Below are 18,264 nucleotides of genomic sequence, written 5' to 3' on the forward strand. Positions count from 1 at the left end.
TTTAAGTGTAGTACCTAAAATCCAATTTACTAAATTACATGCATTAAATTTAATAAAAATTAGGATTATTATTTTTAAGTTTAATTGATTAAATTATTTATTTGAGTTACGTGTTAATAAAATATTTCATTATTTATTCAAATGATTTTGTTTTACTAACTATTTAATTAATATTTTTAATTGTATAAGTTTAATTGTCAAAATGATTTTTATTGCGCGATTTAATTGTTTTAATATTTTAAAGGTTTAAGCTTTACATATTTAAATGATTTTTTTAAATTGTTTAGTTTATTTTTTTAAAATTATTTTAATTTTTAGTTTAGTTATTTAAATATTTTTGAGTGTCCAAATTATTTATTAAATAGCTTAATTTTAGCGGTTAATTATTTTAAATTATTTTAAATGTCTAGCTTATTTATTTAAATCATTTTTAATTGTCCAAATCATTTTAAAGGTTTTATTTTTTCTTGTGTATTTATTTAAATTGTTTTTAAACGTTTCTTTAGTATGTTTAAATTATTTTAATCGCTCTGCTTGTTATTTAAATATTTTACTCGTCGCCGTAACATCAGAATATTTAAAGTGTTTAAAGTCTTGGATTTTCAAGCTTGTATTTTTATTTAGTGCAATTTAATCTGTAGTCCTAAGTTTCTAAGTTTTAGTAGCACTTTTTAAAAGTTTGTAGCACTTTTCTATCTCCTACACACTCAATTTTAATACATAACCCTAATCCCTAAAATAACACACACACTCACGCCTAATTCACACACACTAAAACTCACGCACACAACACAGCTTCGACTTCCCTGTTCTTCAAGAGACTGAGCTCGGTTCTTCGATTCTTTTCCTGGAGCTTTCAAGTTTCGATTCTTCTCCAGAAAACTGTTCCAGGTCCAGCTAGAAGTGTAGCCCGTGTTCGTTTACCTCGATTTTCCAGATTGTCTTCTCGGCCTAGCTCTCGGCCGCCATTTCGAGATTTCTGGGTTCATCAGTTCTTTCTTGTTCTAACTAGGCAAGATTATGAATTCATTCGTGCACTATATAGATTATATTTGTTGTGTTGATTGACATTTTAGGGTTGCAAAGTAAATTTTCTCCCTCACAAGCGTGCCCTGTTCTTCATTTATTTTGTACGGCTGGACATATATATTTTTGAGATTTTGATTGTTAGTCGATCTATTATTGTTCATATATGAAGATTGAATGATCCTAAAAGCTTTGAAATGCATTGGTAATCATGTTAGCACCATTTCGATTTTTCTGAATTTTGGCTATCATATTTCGAAAGTTTTTGTGTGTTTGTTGATGGTGGATTGGATTGGTGATGTAGGGGCTACCACGGGTGATATGAAGTTCACGTGGTAGCAATAGAATGAGTCGGATTTGTAGTAGGGGACTGTTCGAACTTGGCAGTACTAAGGGCTATTTTGGGGCTGTCCAGGTGTGAGCTTTAGCAAGGGAGATTGGCGTCTGTTAAGGGGATTGCTAGATGAGTTTAGCTGATGGTTCATGGTAGTGAATAAAGGATTTTGTGGTAGTGCTTAGGATGTGTTGCGATTAGCTAACGAAATGGGTGAAGGGGCAGCGAATTTTGTTGGTGAACTCGGTCTAGGGGTGCTGCTAGGGACTGCCATTTTTGAGTTAAGATAGGCTGGAGAGGGGTGCGTTCTTATGGGTTGAGAAGAGTCTAAGTATTGGTCATGATCCTAAGTATATTGGCTTGGACCTTGGGAGGCCTACGACTAAGTTTTGGAAGGTTATATAAGGAGACTTGAGCAGAATATTATCGGTGTGAGATCTGTCCAGAAACTGATCTTTGGAACAGTGCTAAACTCCAATATTGGTTAAGGGCTCGGGTTGGGAAATATCTTAGAATTATAGGAAAGGGCTGGTTCGAGTGAAATCAAATTCGGTTAAGTCTAGATGGAGTTTTAGGCCATTGATTGGAAAGGTGTAGGATATTTGGTGTTAAACAAGGTTGCTGTCCGGAAACAAAATCTTGGTAAAATGATGGTATAGGAATAATACTCGGAGAATGGTTTTCTTACTTAGTCCTAAGTGCAAATCATGGTTTAGATTCCTATCTTTGGTTTTCTCCCTAAATCACCAATTCCAGTCATTCACCATCGAGTCTCTTGCATGTACATTGATTAAACAGATTCCTTATTTGAGTTCATTACTTTCACATGTGCTTGCTAAGTCCTATATCCAATAAAGAAAGAAAATTACTTTTCGAACGAGGTGAACTGATTGTGACTATAGAAATGACGTGTATGTGTGGGGTTGGGAGACGTTCTGACCTACCTTACCAATGGACGTGTATGTGTGGGGTTAAGAGACGTCTTGGCCTTCCTTACCAAATATAGACGTGTAAGCGTGGGGTTGAGAGAAATCTTGGCCTCCCTTACTAATCACAGGGCAAGACGAGTTTAGGAGACATCCTGACTTCCGAAAATGAAGTATAATAACGTCTAATTGTGATATGAGAATTAAACATCCATTCTATCAGAATTAAACATCTAACATCATCGACATAGTTATAAATGAAAATTAAACATCCATTTTACCAAAATAAAATACCACCTTCAGCAACATAGTTATAAATAGAAATTAAACATCAATTCTACCAAAATACAGTATCAACTTCATCAACATAGTTATCCATCCGATCAAAGTATAGTACAGAATACACCAACAAAATTGTTCACTCGATTCTCAATTTCCTTAGTCCTTTCCCATCAAACCATATTTGTCGTTTAGCATGGCTGCAACAACGTGTGCCCTTGTACCGTCTATGTTGCAATCAGTCTGATTAGTCCATGTAAAAGGGTCATCACGAGCATAGCACTCCGCCCATAGGCAAGTAAACACACCACAATCTGAATTAGGCCGTTGGACTCTACACTTTGGGAATCCCACATTGCAATTGGCAAGCTCAAGATCCTTGAAAATCCTCAAGTATCCTAATATAAATTCAACCTGGACACAAATCGAATTATTGTAATAGTAAAACTAATTGCAACACATAATGAGGAAGGTAAAATAATACATTACTTACAAACTGCCTCGCACTTGTCCTGTCATATGGGCTGTCTATTGTGTTCCTCATAACAAATTCTCTTTTTACATTATTCCATGTACACAAGCAAAAACCAGTGAGAATTGGGGATTTATTGCCAATTTTCTCTATTTTTAATTTAAATTGTATGTGTTGCGCACAACAATATCATAATCTGGGATTCTATTTTGCGTGGTTTGTAAACAATTTTTCTAAATAAATCTTCAATGGAGAAATTGAAGTTCATGAATTAGATATATACTTGGTTGTTTTTTTAAAAAATTGATTGCTATAAACATTCATGAATTTGGAAATTCACTCACATCTTAAACGGAACAAGAATAATTTCATAAAACCAAGTAAACAAACTAAAATTTGTTTTCAAATGAATTTTTAAATAAAAAAAGATGAATGTTATGAATAAATAATTTAGATAAAAGAAAAAACTAAACTAAAATCAGAAAGTGAAAACTACATGCATGAACATTAATAAATTTTACTATAACGGAAATGGTACACGATGAATTTCTAGAAAGGTCAATATTTCCTATAGTTATAAGCATTGTCAGATACAAAATGAGCATATCCGGTGGTGATAAATTCATAAAGATAGGTAATTATCAAAGGAATTAACTGTCTTTAATAACCCACTTGGATCTTCGAGTCATTTTGAACGTGTACATCATAACAGAAATTATATCGATAACAAAATCTGAATAAACATCGTTTTAATATCAAATGCACTATTTTGAAACTTATTAAAAATCCACGCCACAAAACCTGAAAAACACACATTTCTCATTCCAAAACATGCACATTATACAAACATAATATCTATGATATTTTAGCGATTTGAAGGTCACCAAATATCTTTATCTTTTTATGAACTAAAATCAAGGTTAACTTGACACTATGCTTAAGAATAAAATCATTTACCTTGAAAATGTAAACATTTTTTTACAAAAATAGTTTCATATACAAATATCATAGAAGTCCAGGCTTACACAAAAAAATTCAAGAGAATCAAGCATACAATTTTGATGCAGATAAAAAGTATTAATCTTGCAAACCACAGTACTTTCAATTTCATTCATCCTCATTTAGAAACTAATTTTTTATTATTATTTTCCTCAAATGAGATTTGACAAACTAAAAAAATAGCGAACAAATAATCAAAATTCAAGAAATTTAATCCGAACAAACAATTGAACAATCAATATCAATTAAGAAACAAAACAAACCCCAATCATCGAGAGAGTTCGTTCGACAATGAAATCAAGAAAAAATTAGGATCAACAAAAACAAAGAGACACAAAACAATATCAAATCAACTATGGCAAACTTAACAAAGCACAGAGGGGAAAAACAGTAGCAAAACAGAAAAAAAAACATGCGAAAATCAATTACAATGCAGCGACAATTGGAACAAAAAATTGCATCCAAAAAATTTAATCAAAACCGAACAAGCCTCTAGATACCTCAAATACCAATATCGTAACCCTAGATACCATTTTCTAGAACAAATTTCAATCCAAAATCCTACTTCACAGATTAATAAGCACACAAACATATAATAACGTAAGAGTTAATAAAGAGCACAAACCGGGTAGAAGAAAAATAGCTCGCGGAAGGCCCCTGCGAGAACAATAATTTCGAACAGAAGAAAAATTTGAAAAAATCGAATGAGAATAGATAATAATACGTGAAGAAGGGTGCGTATGCCTGTATTAATGGCGAGTACTACGGCAGATGCGACCTATGGTGGCATCAGGGGTCGAAGAGAAGCGGAGGGCGGAGGAGTGACAGGGCGAGGCGATTCCGAGTTTGAATCGGAGAAAGGCAATCAAGTAGACTCATGTTCTCTGGTCGTTGGCCAATTCGGCTGGTGGTGATCAAAGTCGGCCGATGGATTAGGGGTAGAGATTTCTGTCGTGATAATCAAAGGGGAGATTCGGGAGAAGCATTAAGAGGGAGGTAAGAGGGAGGAAAGAGAGAGATGATAAATATAAATAGTATAATAATTAATAAATAAAGGAAAAATGAGATTATTGGTGAAAAAATAAAATAAAAAGGAAAATTGAGTCAAAACATGGATCTCTTATTTATATTTTCTGCCTTAGGTACTGAATCCCAACTTTGATTTTGAAAAGAGGATTTTTTTTTTCCTAAAATCCCCTTTTTTTTGATGTGTCGGCCTATTATTAAAAAACCGAAATCTGATTTTATATTTTATTACATTTATGGGCAATAATTTGCTGCGACGAGTTCATGTACAAGCCATTTGTTTGTACGCTAGTGTACCATTGCCCGTTAACTCTCTCTCTGGGGTAGATGTGATCACGGTGCGGTTCGACGGTTTTTCATATGAAATTCAAACCGAATTGTCAATTGCAGTTTGGTTATATTTTATTTTTTTATTGCGGTTTTATATGTAAAATCATTTTCGCGGTTTTCGAAGGTTTTAAGCGGTTGCTGTCGGTTCGCGATTTTTTTAATGATAGGTAAATTAAAAAAATAAAAACTATTCAAATTATTAGAATAATGAATGAAAACTATAATAAACACAATAAAACTAAATAAAATAACAATCAAGCAACAAAATAAAGTTAATCAACTATAATATGCTTAGGCAATGTTGAACATTAATATTTGTATAGAGAAGTAGTAAATAGATATGAAAAGAGAAAGACGGGAAAATTTTTTGAAGAAGTGTTGGGAGAGAAGAGAGTGGAGGCGGCATAAGATCAAATCTATTGTGTATAATGTATATACAATGTGCTATAAATATAACTCTAGCTAAATACCACTATACACGGTGGTGCGGTGCTGGGCGGTTTGGGCCAAAAATTATAACCGAACCATGGCGGCGGGGCGGTTTCCATTTTTTTTTAAAAAAAATCATGGTTATTTCAAAAAAGGAGATACCACCGTGCGGGGATGGTCGCGGTGTTTGAGAAAATATGTGATCACCCCTGCTCTCGGGATAAGAAAGGTAAGCAGCCCACAAACCCAACATTCTCAAAATTTTCGCAGCAATGGCGGTTGCGAGCTTAAGTTTCAATCTGGTGGGGGCGTTCAATGGCCTATCCATTGGTTCAAGCTCTTCCTCTGCTTTTTTGAGAGGAGAATTTGGTTCGATTCAAAGCGTAGGGCGAAATTTCTCTGTTTCTTTTCCGATTAGAGCTCCTTTGACGATTGAGTCCGCACATAAGAAGGGGGCTGGAAGCACAAAGAACGGACGGGACTCTCCCGGCCAGAGGCTTGGAGTCAAAATTTACGGCGACCAAGCGGCTAAGCCAGGTGCCATCATCGTTCGCCAGCGCGGCACCAAGGTTTGAACTTCATTCTCTGTTTCCGGTTTTAGTGTTCATGGAAAATCTTTTATGGAAAGGGCCTAGTTTTGCTTGCTTGAAGCCACAACCAGCTACGTGAATTCTATCTAATGAATGAAGCATGCGATGTCTCATGTTTGAACAACAGATATACTTGTATTCAAATGCATAAATCCATATTTAGATCTCATACTGTGAATGGATTGCGTTTTTTATTTCGTTCAGCAGTAACTGGTGCCAAAAATGGTGGCATTTTGTATGCAAGTTTCCAAATGATGCAAGTTTAACAAAGAAATGGTTTTCTCGGATTGTCCTATGCTGTTCTACATTCATCCTTTTCAAGTGTGTGATATGCCAACGTTTTTTTTTTTTTTTTGGTTTTGGGGGATAAGAAACGAGGATATGCCAACTCTTACACCACTTCCACGAGCAGTTTACCTCAAATTGAGTCTTGGCAATTCTGCAACATATTTGGTTTAGCTGATAACATAACTGTGACGTTTACATTTCCCTGCTAATATTCTAAACTTCATCTGTATTATCTCAATTTAGCTTCCTTTGCTACATCATTTTTCAATGCTTTCTGCAGTATTTTCTGGCATTCTGAAGGGGTTGTAGTTGTTGAGTTCAATTTTCTTGACTTTGGCAGTTTCATCCAGGAAAAAATGTTGGAATTGGCAAGGATCACACTATCTTCTCATTGATTGATGGGCTGGTCAAATTTGAGAAGTTTGGACCTGATAAGAAGAAGGTTCATTCATCTATATCAACTTTTGCATGTGAATATGTTATTTTCTTCTGATTGAATAGATTGTGATGGCCATCTTTTCATGAAATCCACAGATCAGTGTTTATCCACGCATTGTTCAACCTGAAAACCCATTGTGCTACAGAGCAAGGAAGAGGGAGTCCTTTAGGTTGCAACGCGAACGCAGAAAAGCGAGAAAGGAAGGTGTAGTGGTTGAGCCACAGCTGGTGCTTGCTTCTGCTCCGGAATCCCTGGAAGATAGTCCTGCCTGTTAATCTGCTGGCAATTGCCGTTTCTTTGTATTTGACAATTGAGATTATGAGCATAACTTGTAATTATAAATTAATGCTCGGATTCCAACTCCTGCTGATGCTGTTTGATTATTTATTTTACTTTTTTGTCAAGAAATGATTGTTTAACACGTTAGAACAAGTTGATTTTAAAATAATTACAATAAAGAATATATGTGAAGGCTGTTTGCCTATACGGGTCCATATATTTTGATGAGACTACAAAAACTTTGAACTTAGTGATTTTTCAAAGATAGAAGTTTTTAATCATAAAATAAATGTCGTAGGTTCAATCTTTAGCTAAATGTACAGCGTTTTGGGACAAGTAAAAGGCTTGTAAGACGTTTTGAAACATAAATAACCTGAACGTGTGATCCCAGCCTGCACCAAATAGGTTGACTTTTGACTGTCGAGATTGAATAAAACCAAGGATATTCTGATATGGCATTTTATACATTGCACAAAGATCTTTTAACTTTCGTTTGTTGAATTTCATTACAAAACACAGCCGCATCAAGAATTTCACGAACCAAGATAATAATCCTTTCGAAACAAAAAAGTCCTAGTCTTACTTTGTCTGAGCAGGTGAACGGCTAGGTTGTCTTCTCTCTTTTGCAACAGCTCGAGGAACAAAAGCAAAACCTCGAGTGTGGCGGCGGCCAAAATTTATTGATGAAGGAGAATCAGAGGTGCTTAGTCTTGAGACTGCTGAAACGAGAGTGTCCATGCTATCTTCGTCCACTTGCATATTTGCAGCCGAGGAAGCCTCTACTGATCCTTTCTTGTGAACGAATTTCTGCCTGTGTTTCTTTGATGGATTGGCTTTCTTAAACTCAAATGAAGCAGGGAATTGATGCTTGTCTATCAGATGCTGCTGCCGGCTCTTATAGTTCATCAGCTTGGCACCACAGCCTTCAACAAGGCATTCATACTATGCACATAAATTATATAAGGATTTCACAAGAGACATTTTAATTTTATTTTTTAAAAAAAATAAAAAATAGAAGAATCAAAAAGGCGTTTGGGAAGAACTGTATTTAAGTCGAGCAAATTACCATCGCAAATCCACGGGCAACTTTGGCCTGAAAGAAAGAATTGTGAGATTCAGAAACATGTATGCTAAGTAGGCGTGATGTTGGGAACACTTTTGAACAGACTGAACAAGATGCCTGGTGTCGAGCATTATAGTGATCTTCAAATTCCTCCAACGATTTAAGATGTGCACCACAACCAACAATTGGGCAGAACACTTCACTGACTTAAAAAAGTTTCAATGAGGTCCGACGAACTAGATAGACACCTTTGAAAACATTAAAAAAGTGAGCCAAAAACTTTTCTTAAGTCCCATTTTGACTAGACTGGAGATCATATTTTAAAGAAAAGATAAAGAGTATATTATGAATTCACAAAAATTCAAGGTAGTAAACAAATTCATTTACTGCCAGCCATGAACGAGTAGATAAAAAACTTAATGCTGCAAGAATAATGACATTAAGAAACTACTGAGACACTATGCTACAATCCTACATCAACTCGATCACAAAGATTATGCACAATCTTTTTTCCCCCAAATTCAGATATTAGAATAGACAGCAAGCCACTGGTTCTTTGCATCATTAGTTTTACAGTACTTCGCACAGGTATGAAATGATTTGCAAAAAGCAGAAAATGCAATGCATATAATTATATTTTGGATGAGAAAAACATTTATATTTACATCTTGTAGCATAATATACGCTAAGACAAAAACCAAGTTTGTTTTTACCATCTGGTATGTGCTTTAAACAATTCATGTATGCTAAACCAGCTATTGCAACCATACCTGCTCCCCCCGTCTTCCAAATTTCGAATCTGCTGCTTTTCCGCATCTGTCAACTCCAATGCAACCTATAGAAGAAATAATTTCAACTTGATAGACTTTTGCTCACTTTATGAGAAAACAGACAAAAAGAACATTCTCTCCATAAGATGTCTAGAGAAGAAAATTTCAAGAAATTTTTCATGCTTTTAAAATATTTGGTTCACAAATAAATGACAATTTCAAATGATATGTGTAGGGGAAACAGGTGCAGGTAAACAATATCAAACAATTTCAAAGAAGTTCACTACTGTGGTATATGACAGGCATAACCTAGTCCAGCTTAGCAATCTATCCACCAAATTCAGGAAGATCACACTGGGAGGAACCCAAGTAAAAAAAAAATCAACTGATTCTACATGCGGAAACTTCGAGGAGTTTCATACAAATGCAAAAGAAATTTTTATGTGTAAGTTACAACATGGGTAGCACAAAAGAAGGAAAAATAACTTATGACCTTATTAAGCAATATAGCTTAAATTTGAACATTGTAATATGATACAAAGACGATCAAGATGAGGGTACAGTACAAGATGATTGATACTGCCGTTGAAAAAGCATTGCAGACCTCAAATAACATATTTCCCTTATTTACATTTCAGAAGCTCAGAAATATGCTGCTTTCATATATTTTGTTTCAAGATTTGATTTGTACGAAACTAAATCCATCATGCTGAATTTACAGATATACTCTTTGTATTTCCAATTACCAAGAAACGTCAGAAGCAAAAAAAAAAAAAAAAAAAACTCTGCCTCCAACCTCGATACTTTACACAATTAACTAAAGGTAGTCGATCATAAACATCCGCATCACCGATAAATCAACCAGTGAGTTATTACGCTCAGGTACATTTTAACAGCAACAAATTCCATACATCTAACTGAGAAGAAAAATAAGAACCAAAATCACATCCGGCAAAATCAACAATACCTGATTATCAAATCAAATTGTGTATAGAGTGTGTGTACCTGTTTGGCGAGAAGTTCTCTTTCCAAGTTTCCGGCCTCGAAGAGAGGAAAATCGGGCACATAACTTCGTCTCAGTGGATTCCAAAATGGGAATTGGAATCCAGCTCTGCTCCCTTCAACCTCCGTTTCCATTTCCCCTTTCGTCGTGGATTTTGAATTTCACTGGATTCTTCTCGGATCAAATTCTTACTTTTATTTTATTTATGTTTTAAATTGGGCCGGGCAATAACCCACTTTCGATTTCAGTTCAGGTTGATTGGGCTTCCGATACGAGGTCAAGTTTGAGGTCAAGCGCTTAAGCCCCATAATTATCTTATACTTATATATCAATTTTGGGCCTAACTGAGACAAAGCAATGTCACGGTCAACTTTTTCATTTGTTTTTCAAACCAAACAATTTTTTTTTAAGTGGTGAAATTTTAAATTTTCACAAATTTAATTTAATATATATTTTAATGTTAGGAATCAATCCAAATTTTGGTATTCCGAGAATTCACCACGCAAGCAAACAAGAACAATAATCTCAGTTTCACAAATAAAACCAACGCACACAGATCAAACTCAAACACTCACGCAAAAGCAATAAACAACGCAAGTATTTACGTGGTTCGGCAAGAATTTGCCTACGTCCACGGGAGAGCAACACAACCACTTTATTAATCACCAACAGAACAACTCAAGCTCAAGAACATACCTTATTACAGAGATGGACTCAGACAAACTATCAAGCTAGATACAGACACAATTCAAGCTTAAGGCCTTGAATTTTTTCGTCACAATCTATGCTTAGTTTTTTCCTCCGAAATCTCTCCTTCTCTCTCACAATATATTCTGAAGAATTTGATTTTCTGTTATATTCGTTGCGGTCATCTTTCATCTGCTTATATAGAGAATTAAACTGGCTTTCATCTTGGGCTTTAGGTCAACAGTAACTTACGGCCCAATTATAAAGTCAACATGGTTCAATCCGATAAGCTTTCATTCATCAGTCTGATCTGCTCTCGCACTTCGATCTGCATCGATCTGCCTGCAAGCTACCAGCTTTACGAAAACTCCATCTGACTTCTAACCAAGTCACAATACTCGAGCAATCTATCTGCATGAACTCATCTGAAGACTCATCTGACCATCACATCGATCTGATCTCAATATTCGATCTGGCCATGAACTCATCTGATCACCGAGCTCATCTGATCTGTACTATTCGATCCGATCTCTTTTCTATTCTCATTCAATCTGATAGAAGCATACTTCAACAATCTCCACCTTGATTCTTTCAGGTTGAATGTTGATCTCCATCCTATCCGCCTTGGCTAATTTCCAATCACCACATTAACTAAGTTCAAACATTTCTTGAACTTAGCATATGGCAATGACTTCGTCATAGCATCTGCAGGATTTTCTTCTGATGTTATCTTCACAAGGATCACATCTCCTCTTTCAATTACATCTCTGACAAAATGCATCTTCACATCTATGTGTTTCGATCGTTCATGATAGACTTGGTGTTTCGTCAAGTGTATTGCACTTTGGTTGTCACAGTGTACTACAACTTGATCTTGTTTTACACCCAACTCCGCTATCATCACTTTTAACCACAATCCTTCCTTTATGGCTTCAGTAACAGCTATGAACTCTGCCTCAGTGGTAGAAAGGGCAACCACTGACTGTAGATTTGACTTTCAGATGATCGTTGTGCCATAAAAGGTGAACACATAACCAGTCAATGACTTTCTCGTGTCTACGTTCCCAGCAAAATCTGAATCCACATATCCAACTACCGGATCAATTTCATCTTGCTGTTTTTTGAACTTCAACCCCAGCCCCAGCCCAGTTGTGTTTATGAGATATCGGAGAATCCACTTTAGAGCTTCCCAATGATATGTCCCAGGATTAGCCATAAATCTTGACACAACACTGATTGTGTATGTCAGATCAGGCCTACTACACACCATTCCATATATGAGACTCCCCACTCCACTAGCATATGGAATACCAGTCATCTTCCTCTTGTCTTCCTCACTTTCAGGTGACTGATTCGCAGATAGCTTCAAATGTTGTCCCAGAGGGGTCAAAACAGATTTTGCTTGATTCATGTTATACCGCAGAACAACCTTCTTCAAATAGTTCTTCTGACTCAGATGAATCTCCTGTATTTTCTTGTTTCTCACTATGTCCATGCCCAAAATTCTCTTCGCTTCACCCAGATCTTTCATCTCAAACTCTGTGTTGAGCTGTTGTTTCAAGGATGATATCTATGTCCTACTTTTACTTGCGATCAAGATATCATTAACGTAAATCAGTAGGTACAAGATAACCTGCCCATCATCATTTTTTAGATAGACGCATCAGTCATATTGATTTCTCACAAAGCCAATACCAATCATGAACTCATCAAACCTCTTGTTCCACTGCCTCGGACTCTGCTTCAGCCCATACAATGATTTTCTCAGTAAGCAGACTTTGTTCTGGGTTTTCTGATGTATGAAGCCCTTTGGTTGTTCCATATAAATGGTTTCATCCAGGTCACCGTGTAGAAACGCAGTTTTCACATCCATCTGCTCAAGCTCCAAGTTGAGCTGGTTCACCAGTGCTAACATAATCCGGATGGAACAATGTTTGACCACTGGAGAATAGACCTCATTAAAATATATCCCTTCTACTTGACCAAAACCCTTTGCAACCAATCTTGCTTTATACTTGATCTGATCTGTACCAGGAGTCCTTCCTTCCGTTTATAGATCCACTTGCATCTCAATGTCTTTTGATGTTTCGGTCTGTCTACTAACTTCCAGGTTCGATTCTTCTCAAGTGAGTTCATCTCTTCATTCATAGCTTCAATCCACTTGTTTTTCTGTTTACTCGCCATAGCTTCATCATATGTATTCGGCTCTGAATACTCCACCTCCTCAGCTACTGTCAGTGCATACCAAGCCAGATCAGCTTCACCAAACCTCTTAAGAGCTCGGATCTCCCTTCTGGTTCAGTCCCTTGCAAGATTATAGGTACTCAAGTCCTCTTTTGGATCACTCGCTGTCATATCATCATCTTGCATCTCATCTGACCCTTCATCTGGCACAGAAGACTCCACCTCAATCGATATTTTATCATTCACACTGATCTGACTGTCCTTTCCATCTGTATTCATTTTATATCCCAGTTTGGATTCATCAAACTTCACATCCCTGGTGTTGAAGCACTTTGGACCTCTTGAATCCAGGTTCCAAACTTTATAACTCTTCACACCATCCGGATACCCAATGAATATACATCTGACTGTCCTTGCTTCCAACTTGTCCTGTTTCAGATGAGCATATGCAAGACATCCGAATACCCTCAAGTTTGAGTAGTTTGCAGGTGTTCCACTCCACTTTTCCATTGGTGTCTTGAAACCAATCGCACTGGATGGACACCTATTAACCAAATAACACGCAGTAGATAATGTTTCTCCCCAAAAGGACTTAGGAAGAGAAGCATTGATTAACATACATCTGACCCTTTCCAGAAGAGTTCTGTTCATTCTCTCTGCCAGGCCATTTTGTTTTGGCGTTCCTGCCACTGTTCTGTGTCTGGTAATGTCTTTCTCCTTACATAACTTTACAAACTTATCTCATAAGTATTCCAACCCATTATCTGTTCTCAGGTGTTTAACTCTTAGATCACTTGTTCTCAACTGCCAGCAGCCATTCTTTGAACTTGTCATATGCTTCATTCTTAGTCTTTAAGATGAATATCCATACTCTTCTTGAGTAATCATCTATCAAATACATAAATTATCTGTCTCCACCATGATTTCTGTCCGAGAAGGACCCCATAGATCTGAATGAATGTAGGCCAATGGTTGCTCAGTTGTGTGACTTTCTTGACCAAACGATACTCTTTTTGATTTTTCAAGAGCACAACTATCACACAGCTCAAGTGATTCAATCTTATCTCCACCTAACAGACCCTGTTTAGACAGCTCATGTAATCCCTTCTCACGTACATATCCAAGCCTCAGATGCCATAGCTTGGTTCTGTCCTGTTATTCCTGAATACTTGTTGTACTTCCAATAATCGTGTTACCTTGTAGTACATACAGGAGGTTCCTCTTGACAGCCTTCATAAAAACCAAAGATCCTTTTGACACTGAGATACTGTCTGCTCCTGATTTGAATGAATATCCCTGAGCATCAAACGTTCCCAATGATATCAAGTTTCTCTTCAACTCGGGCACATACCTCACCTTGGTGAGTACTCTGTCAATCTCATCATGCATCCTTATTCTGATATTTCTAGAGCCCTTTATTCTGCATGACTGATTATTCCCCAACAGTACCATGCCCTGATCCGATTCCTCCAATTTTTCAAACCAAGATCTTATAGGACACATGTGAAAAGAGCATCCTGAATCCAATATCCATTCGTGGTTCTGATCACCTTTAGAAACCACCAATACTTCTGCTGAGTCATATCCATCGGTAGCTACGGCAAGAGTACCATCTTCATTGGGTTTTTCATGTTTCTTCCCTTTCCTTTCCGGACAATCTCTTCGCAGATGTCCAACCTTCTGACAAGCATAGCACTTCATATTACCCAAGTTTTTGTTCTGGTATCTTCCTTGACTTTTCGATCTGGACTTTGGCCTGTATTTCCCACTGGATGTCCTCTTATCACTTCTGTCTCTCGCCGTAAGACCTTCTCCATGTGATTCAGTATTTGTGTTTGAATTTCTCTGAAGTTCCTTGGATTGAATAGCAGACATAACTTCTTCCAAGGTTATCGTCTGTTCTCTTCCATACAGCAAATCATCTCTGAAATTTTAATGTGCTTTTGGAAGAGCATTCAGAAGTATCAAAGCCCGATCTTCATCCTCAAGCTTTACTTCAATATTCTCCAAGTCATCCAATATCTTGGTGAATTCTTCGATCTGGTCTTCAAGGTTCTTCTCATCCTTATTCACAAAGAAATACAACCTCTATTTCATGTACAGACGGTTAGCCAGGGATTTCTTCATGTATAGATTCTCAAGTTTAAGCCACACAGCCGCTGCAGATTCTTCTCTAGCTACCTCCCGAAGAGGTCTATCTCCCAGACAGAGAATAATTGCACTGTGTGTTTTCTCAAGCAATTCATCCTTGTTCTTTATCTCATCGGACATCTCCTCCTTCTTCTTAAGAGCCTCCACCAATCCTTGTTGTATCAGGATTGCACGCATCTTAATCCTCCAGAGCGTTCTTGCCCGTGAACTTCTCGATATCAAACTTCATTGATTCCACCATTTTTGCTTAGTTTTCCACAGACGACGCCACTTGTTAGGAATCAATCCAAAATTTGGTATTCCGAGAATTCACCACGCAAGCAAACAAGAACAATAATCCCAGTTTCACAGATAAAACCAACGCACACAGATCAAACTCAAACACTCACGCAAAAGCAATAAACAACGCAAGTATTTACGTGGTTCGCCAAGAATTTGCCTACGTTCACGGGAGAGCAACACAACCACTTTATTAATCACCAACAGAACAACCCAAGCTCAAGAACAGAGCTTATTACAGAGATGGACTCAGACAAACTATCAAGCTAGATACACACACAATTCAAGCTTAAAGCCTTGAATTTTCCCGTCACAATCTATGCTTAGTTTTTCCCTCCGAAATCTCTCCTTCTTCTCTCACAATATATTCTGAAGAATTTGATTTTCTATTATCTTCGTTGCGGCCATCTTTCATCTGCTTATATAGAGAATTAAACCGACTTTCATCTTGGGCTTTAGGTCAACAGTAATTTACGGCCCAATTATAAAGTCAACATGGTTCAACCCGATAAGTCTTCATTCGTCAGTCTGATCTCCTCTCGCACTTCAATCTGCATCGATCTGCCTGCAAGCTTCCAGCTTTACTGAAACTCCATCTGACTTCTAACCAAGTCACAATACTCGAGCAATCTATCTGCATGAACTCATCCGAAGACTCATCTGACCATCACATCGATCTGATCCCAATATTCGATCTGGCCATGAACTCATCTGATCACCGAGCTCATCTGATCTGTACTATTCGATCCGATCTCTTTTCTATTCTCATTCAATCTAATAGAAGCATACTTCAACATTTAACAAGAGTAGATTTTAAAAAAAACACGTAAAACGTATAGGGAGACGTGTTCAGGTCCTTAGGAACTGATATAACTCAAGGATTTCGTATAATTCCAAAATAAGAAGAAATTTAATTCAAGAAGAGTTCCCACATACATTGGATTCTTGCTTGCTCCGTGCTTTGAACTTGAGCAGGGGTTGTGCAAACCAAACTTTTATTTTTCATCCAAAGTCAGCTGTTGAGATCTTCCATATAGATTGGTGTACACCATCTTCGTTCTATACACAAGAATCATGCTTAATACAACTGCACAGATGCAAAATCCGGGTATGATCAAGGAACTTAAGAAGAAGCAAATGGCGCCCTTGCACTTGAGCGGTTCATCAGCAGATGAATACATCAAGTGGTGCTGATGAGCTTGTCTTTCTGCCTCTCTGTCGTACAAGCTACTGTAGATTACGCCTGAGAACACTAATGAACCCATCGGGTTTTCTAGAGTGAGAAAATTGTACAAAGCACCAAAACTTCTCAGCCCAAACAACTCTGAGGTACCTGCGGGTACCACAGCCCAGTGTGCCCCGTAGCCAACACCAACAAGAAGAGTTCCCATGTACATTGCCCCCGACCAACCCATAGCGAAGAAGAAATGTCCGACTGCCATTATCACCTGAGCACCGGCCATGGCTGCAGGCCTGGGATATGCATAGTCGTTGTTTTGATCAAGTATACGGTCGTTGTAGTGAGAGAGAATATAAAACAGTTGAAAGCATAGATTTTTTTTTTTGAAAAGCTAGCTGGCATTTTTACCTGACAATTTTCTCGGAGATATAACCACCTCCTACACGGCCAAGAAATTTCCAAATGCTGATCATGGAAACGAATACATGGGTGTCATCATAACCCAAGGACTGGCTCATCTGACCCAAATTATCAATTACTGTTAAACCTGAGCCAGAGCTTAGTAGAAGAGAGGAAAACATAAGCAAAAAATCCGTCTTTGTCAATGCTTCCAATAATGTGCAATCCTCCCCCGTTTGTAGTCTTCGTTTGTTGATTCTTCCAACTCCTTCTACAACTGCTTCGGACAGATCTGCTTGTCGTTCAGCAATCAACCTGTCTCTCTAAAGCAGAAGGCGACTCTACATTTTCCTCGGCTTCAATTTCACCAGCTATAATATCTTGGACATCGTCTTCAGCTCCACAATGTGGTTCAGATAGAAGAGACTCTTCCACTGGTAATCTTGGATCTAGATAAAAACTCAAAGTCGCTGGGATAACAATGGGAATAAATAATATAACTAACAGAATCACCGTGAAAATTGTAACAACGATTTCGCTTAAATCAACTAGATCCTGCACGAGCATTACCCCCCATCAAATAAGCAGCCAAAAGAAGGCATATGCTATAGATAATCGAGAAATTAAACCCATCAGATGACTGTGTTTGCCTGTGACCTCTAACAGGCCTGATAAAGAACATCAGAGCAATTATCACTATTGTTGGCCCAACCACAACCATAAATATAAGTGACGCATGGTCAGTAGAATGGACCAGTGTATAGAACTGTGTCAAGATTGCACCACTCAACCCATCAAAACCCTTGAGTATTCCCACAACAGGACCACGACTTTAGGGAAAGTTTTGCACACAAGAGACCAATGCTGCCGTGTTGAAGTAGGTTTCGCCATTAGCTCCCACAAAAATAAGGATACACATCTAACAATTTGTCAAGAAATAATGTTTCACTTCTCAGAAGACGTCAGATGCAAACCAAAGGTCATGGTAGTCATTCGATTCTAAATGAGATTCGGTAAATAAAAAAACAACTGCAGTTGTGCAGCAGATGCCGTGGGTAAAAACAAAATAGAGTGTATATCAGCTTGAAACAAAATCAAGACTTTTTCCTGCATTTGTATAAGGCTTTTTTA

At 37.3% G+C, this 18,264-nt stretch overlaps 2 protein-coding genes and 1 pseudogene across 3 annotated transcripts; 1 reads left to right on the plus strand and 2 right to left on the minus strand.

Moving 5' to 3' along the window:
- The first annotated feature begins 769 nt into the window (after positions 1 to 769).
- Positions 770 to 7,562, plus strand: LOC140882578 (large ribosomal subunit protein bL27c-like). The gene is made up of 3 exons (XM_073288661.1): positions 770 to 6,390; positions 7,040 to 7,141; positions 7,234 to 7,562. Exons 1-3 carry the CDS (start codon positions 6,094 to 6,096, stop codon positions 7,411 to 7,413), a joined length of 579 nt encoding a protein of 192 aa, XP_073144762.1. The 5' UTR covers positions 770 to 6,093; the 3' UTR covers positions 7,414 to 7,562.
- Positions 7,563 to 7,823: 261 nt separating this feature from the next.
- On the minus strand, positions 7,824 to 11,017 carry LOC140882793 (uncharacterized). 2 transcript variants are annotated; one of them, XM_073288996.1, is made up of 5 exons: positions 10,256 to 11,017; positions 9,251 to 9,315; positions 8,598 to 8,682; positions 8,484 to 8,510; positions 7,824 to 8,359 (listed from the first exon to the last, which is right to left on the minus strand). In XM_073288996.1, exons 1-5 carry the CDS (start codon positions 10,385 to 10,387, stop codon positions 7,997 to 7,999), a joined length of 672 nt encoding a protein of 223 aa, XP_073145097.1. In that variant the 5' UTR covers positions 10,388 to 11,017; the 3' UTR covers positions 7,824 to 7,996. The 2 variants fall into 2 exon arrangements, with proteins under 2 accessions (XP_073145097.1, XP_073145096.1); XM_073288995.1 differs by having other exon boundaries at positions 8,484 to 8,682; positions 10,256 to 11,012.
- Positions 11,018 to 15,995: 4,978 nt separating this feature from the next.
- On the minus strand, positions 15,996 to 18,131 carry LOC140884597 (protein NUCLEAR FUSION DEFECTIVE 4-like; annotated as a pseudogene).
- Positions 18,132 to 18,264: the final 133 nt, after the last annotated feature.

The sequence above is a fragment of the Henckelia pumila genome, chromosome 2 (assembly GCF_033568475.1).
Source record: "Henckelia pumila isolate YLH828 chromosome 2, ASM3356847v2, whole genome shotgun sequence".
Taxonomy (NCBI): domain Eukaryota; kingdom Viridiplantae; phylum Streptophyta; class Magnoliopsida; order Lamiales; family Gesneriaceae; genus Henckelia; species Henckelia pumila.

What these genes read in the sequence shown, in the direction of transcription:
- LOC140882578 (XM_073288661.1), top strand. Translation starts at nt 6,094, where the DNA reads ATGGCGGTTGCGAGCTTAAGTTTCAATCTGGTGGGGGCGTTCAATGGC. An exon ending in TTCGCCAGCGCGGCACCAAG is followed by an intron (nt 6,391 to 7,039) that starts GTTTGAACTTCA and finishes TGACTTTGGCAG; the next exon opens with TTTCATCCAGGAAAAAATGT. An exon ending in TTGGACCTGATAAGAAGAAG is followed by an intron (nt 7,142 to 7,233) that starts GTTCATTCATCT and finishes TGAAATCCACAG; the next exon opens with ATCAGTGTTTATCCACGCAT.
- LOC140882793 (XM_073288995.1), bottom strand. Translation starts at nt 10,387, where the DNA reads ATGGAAACGGAGGTTGAAGGGAGCAGAGCTGGATTCCAATTCCCATTT. An exon ending in TTGGAAGACGGGGGGAGCAG is followed by an intron (nt 8,683 to 9,250) that starts GTATGGTTGCAA and finishes TTTTTAAGTCAG; the next exon opens with TGAAGTGTTCTGCCCAATTG. An exon ending in TTGCCCGTGGATTTGCGATG is followed by an intron (nt 8,360 to 8,483) that starts GTAATTTGCTCG and finishes TTATGTGCATAG; the next exon opens with TATGAATGCCTTGTTGAAGG.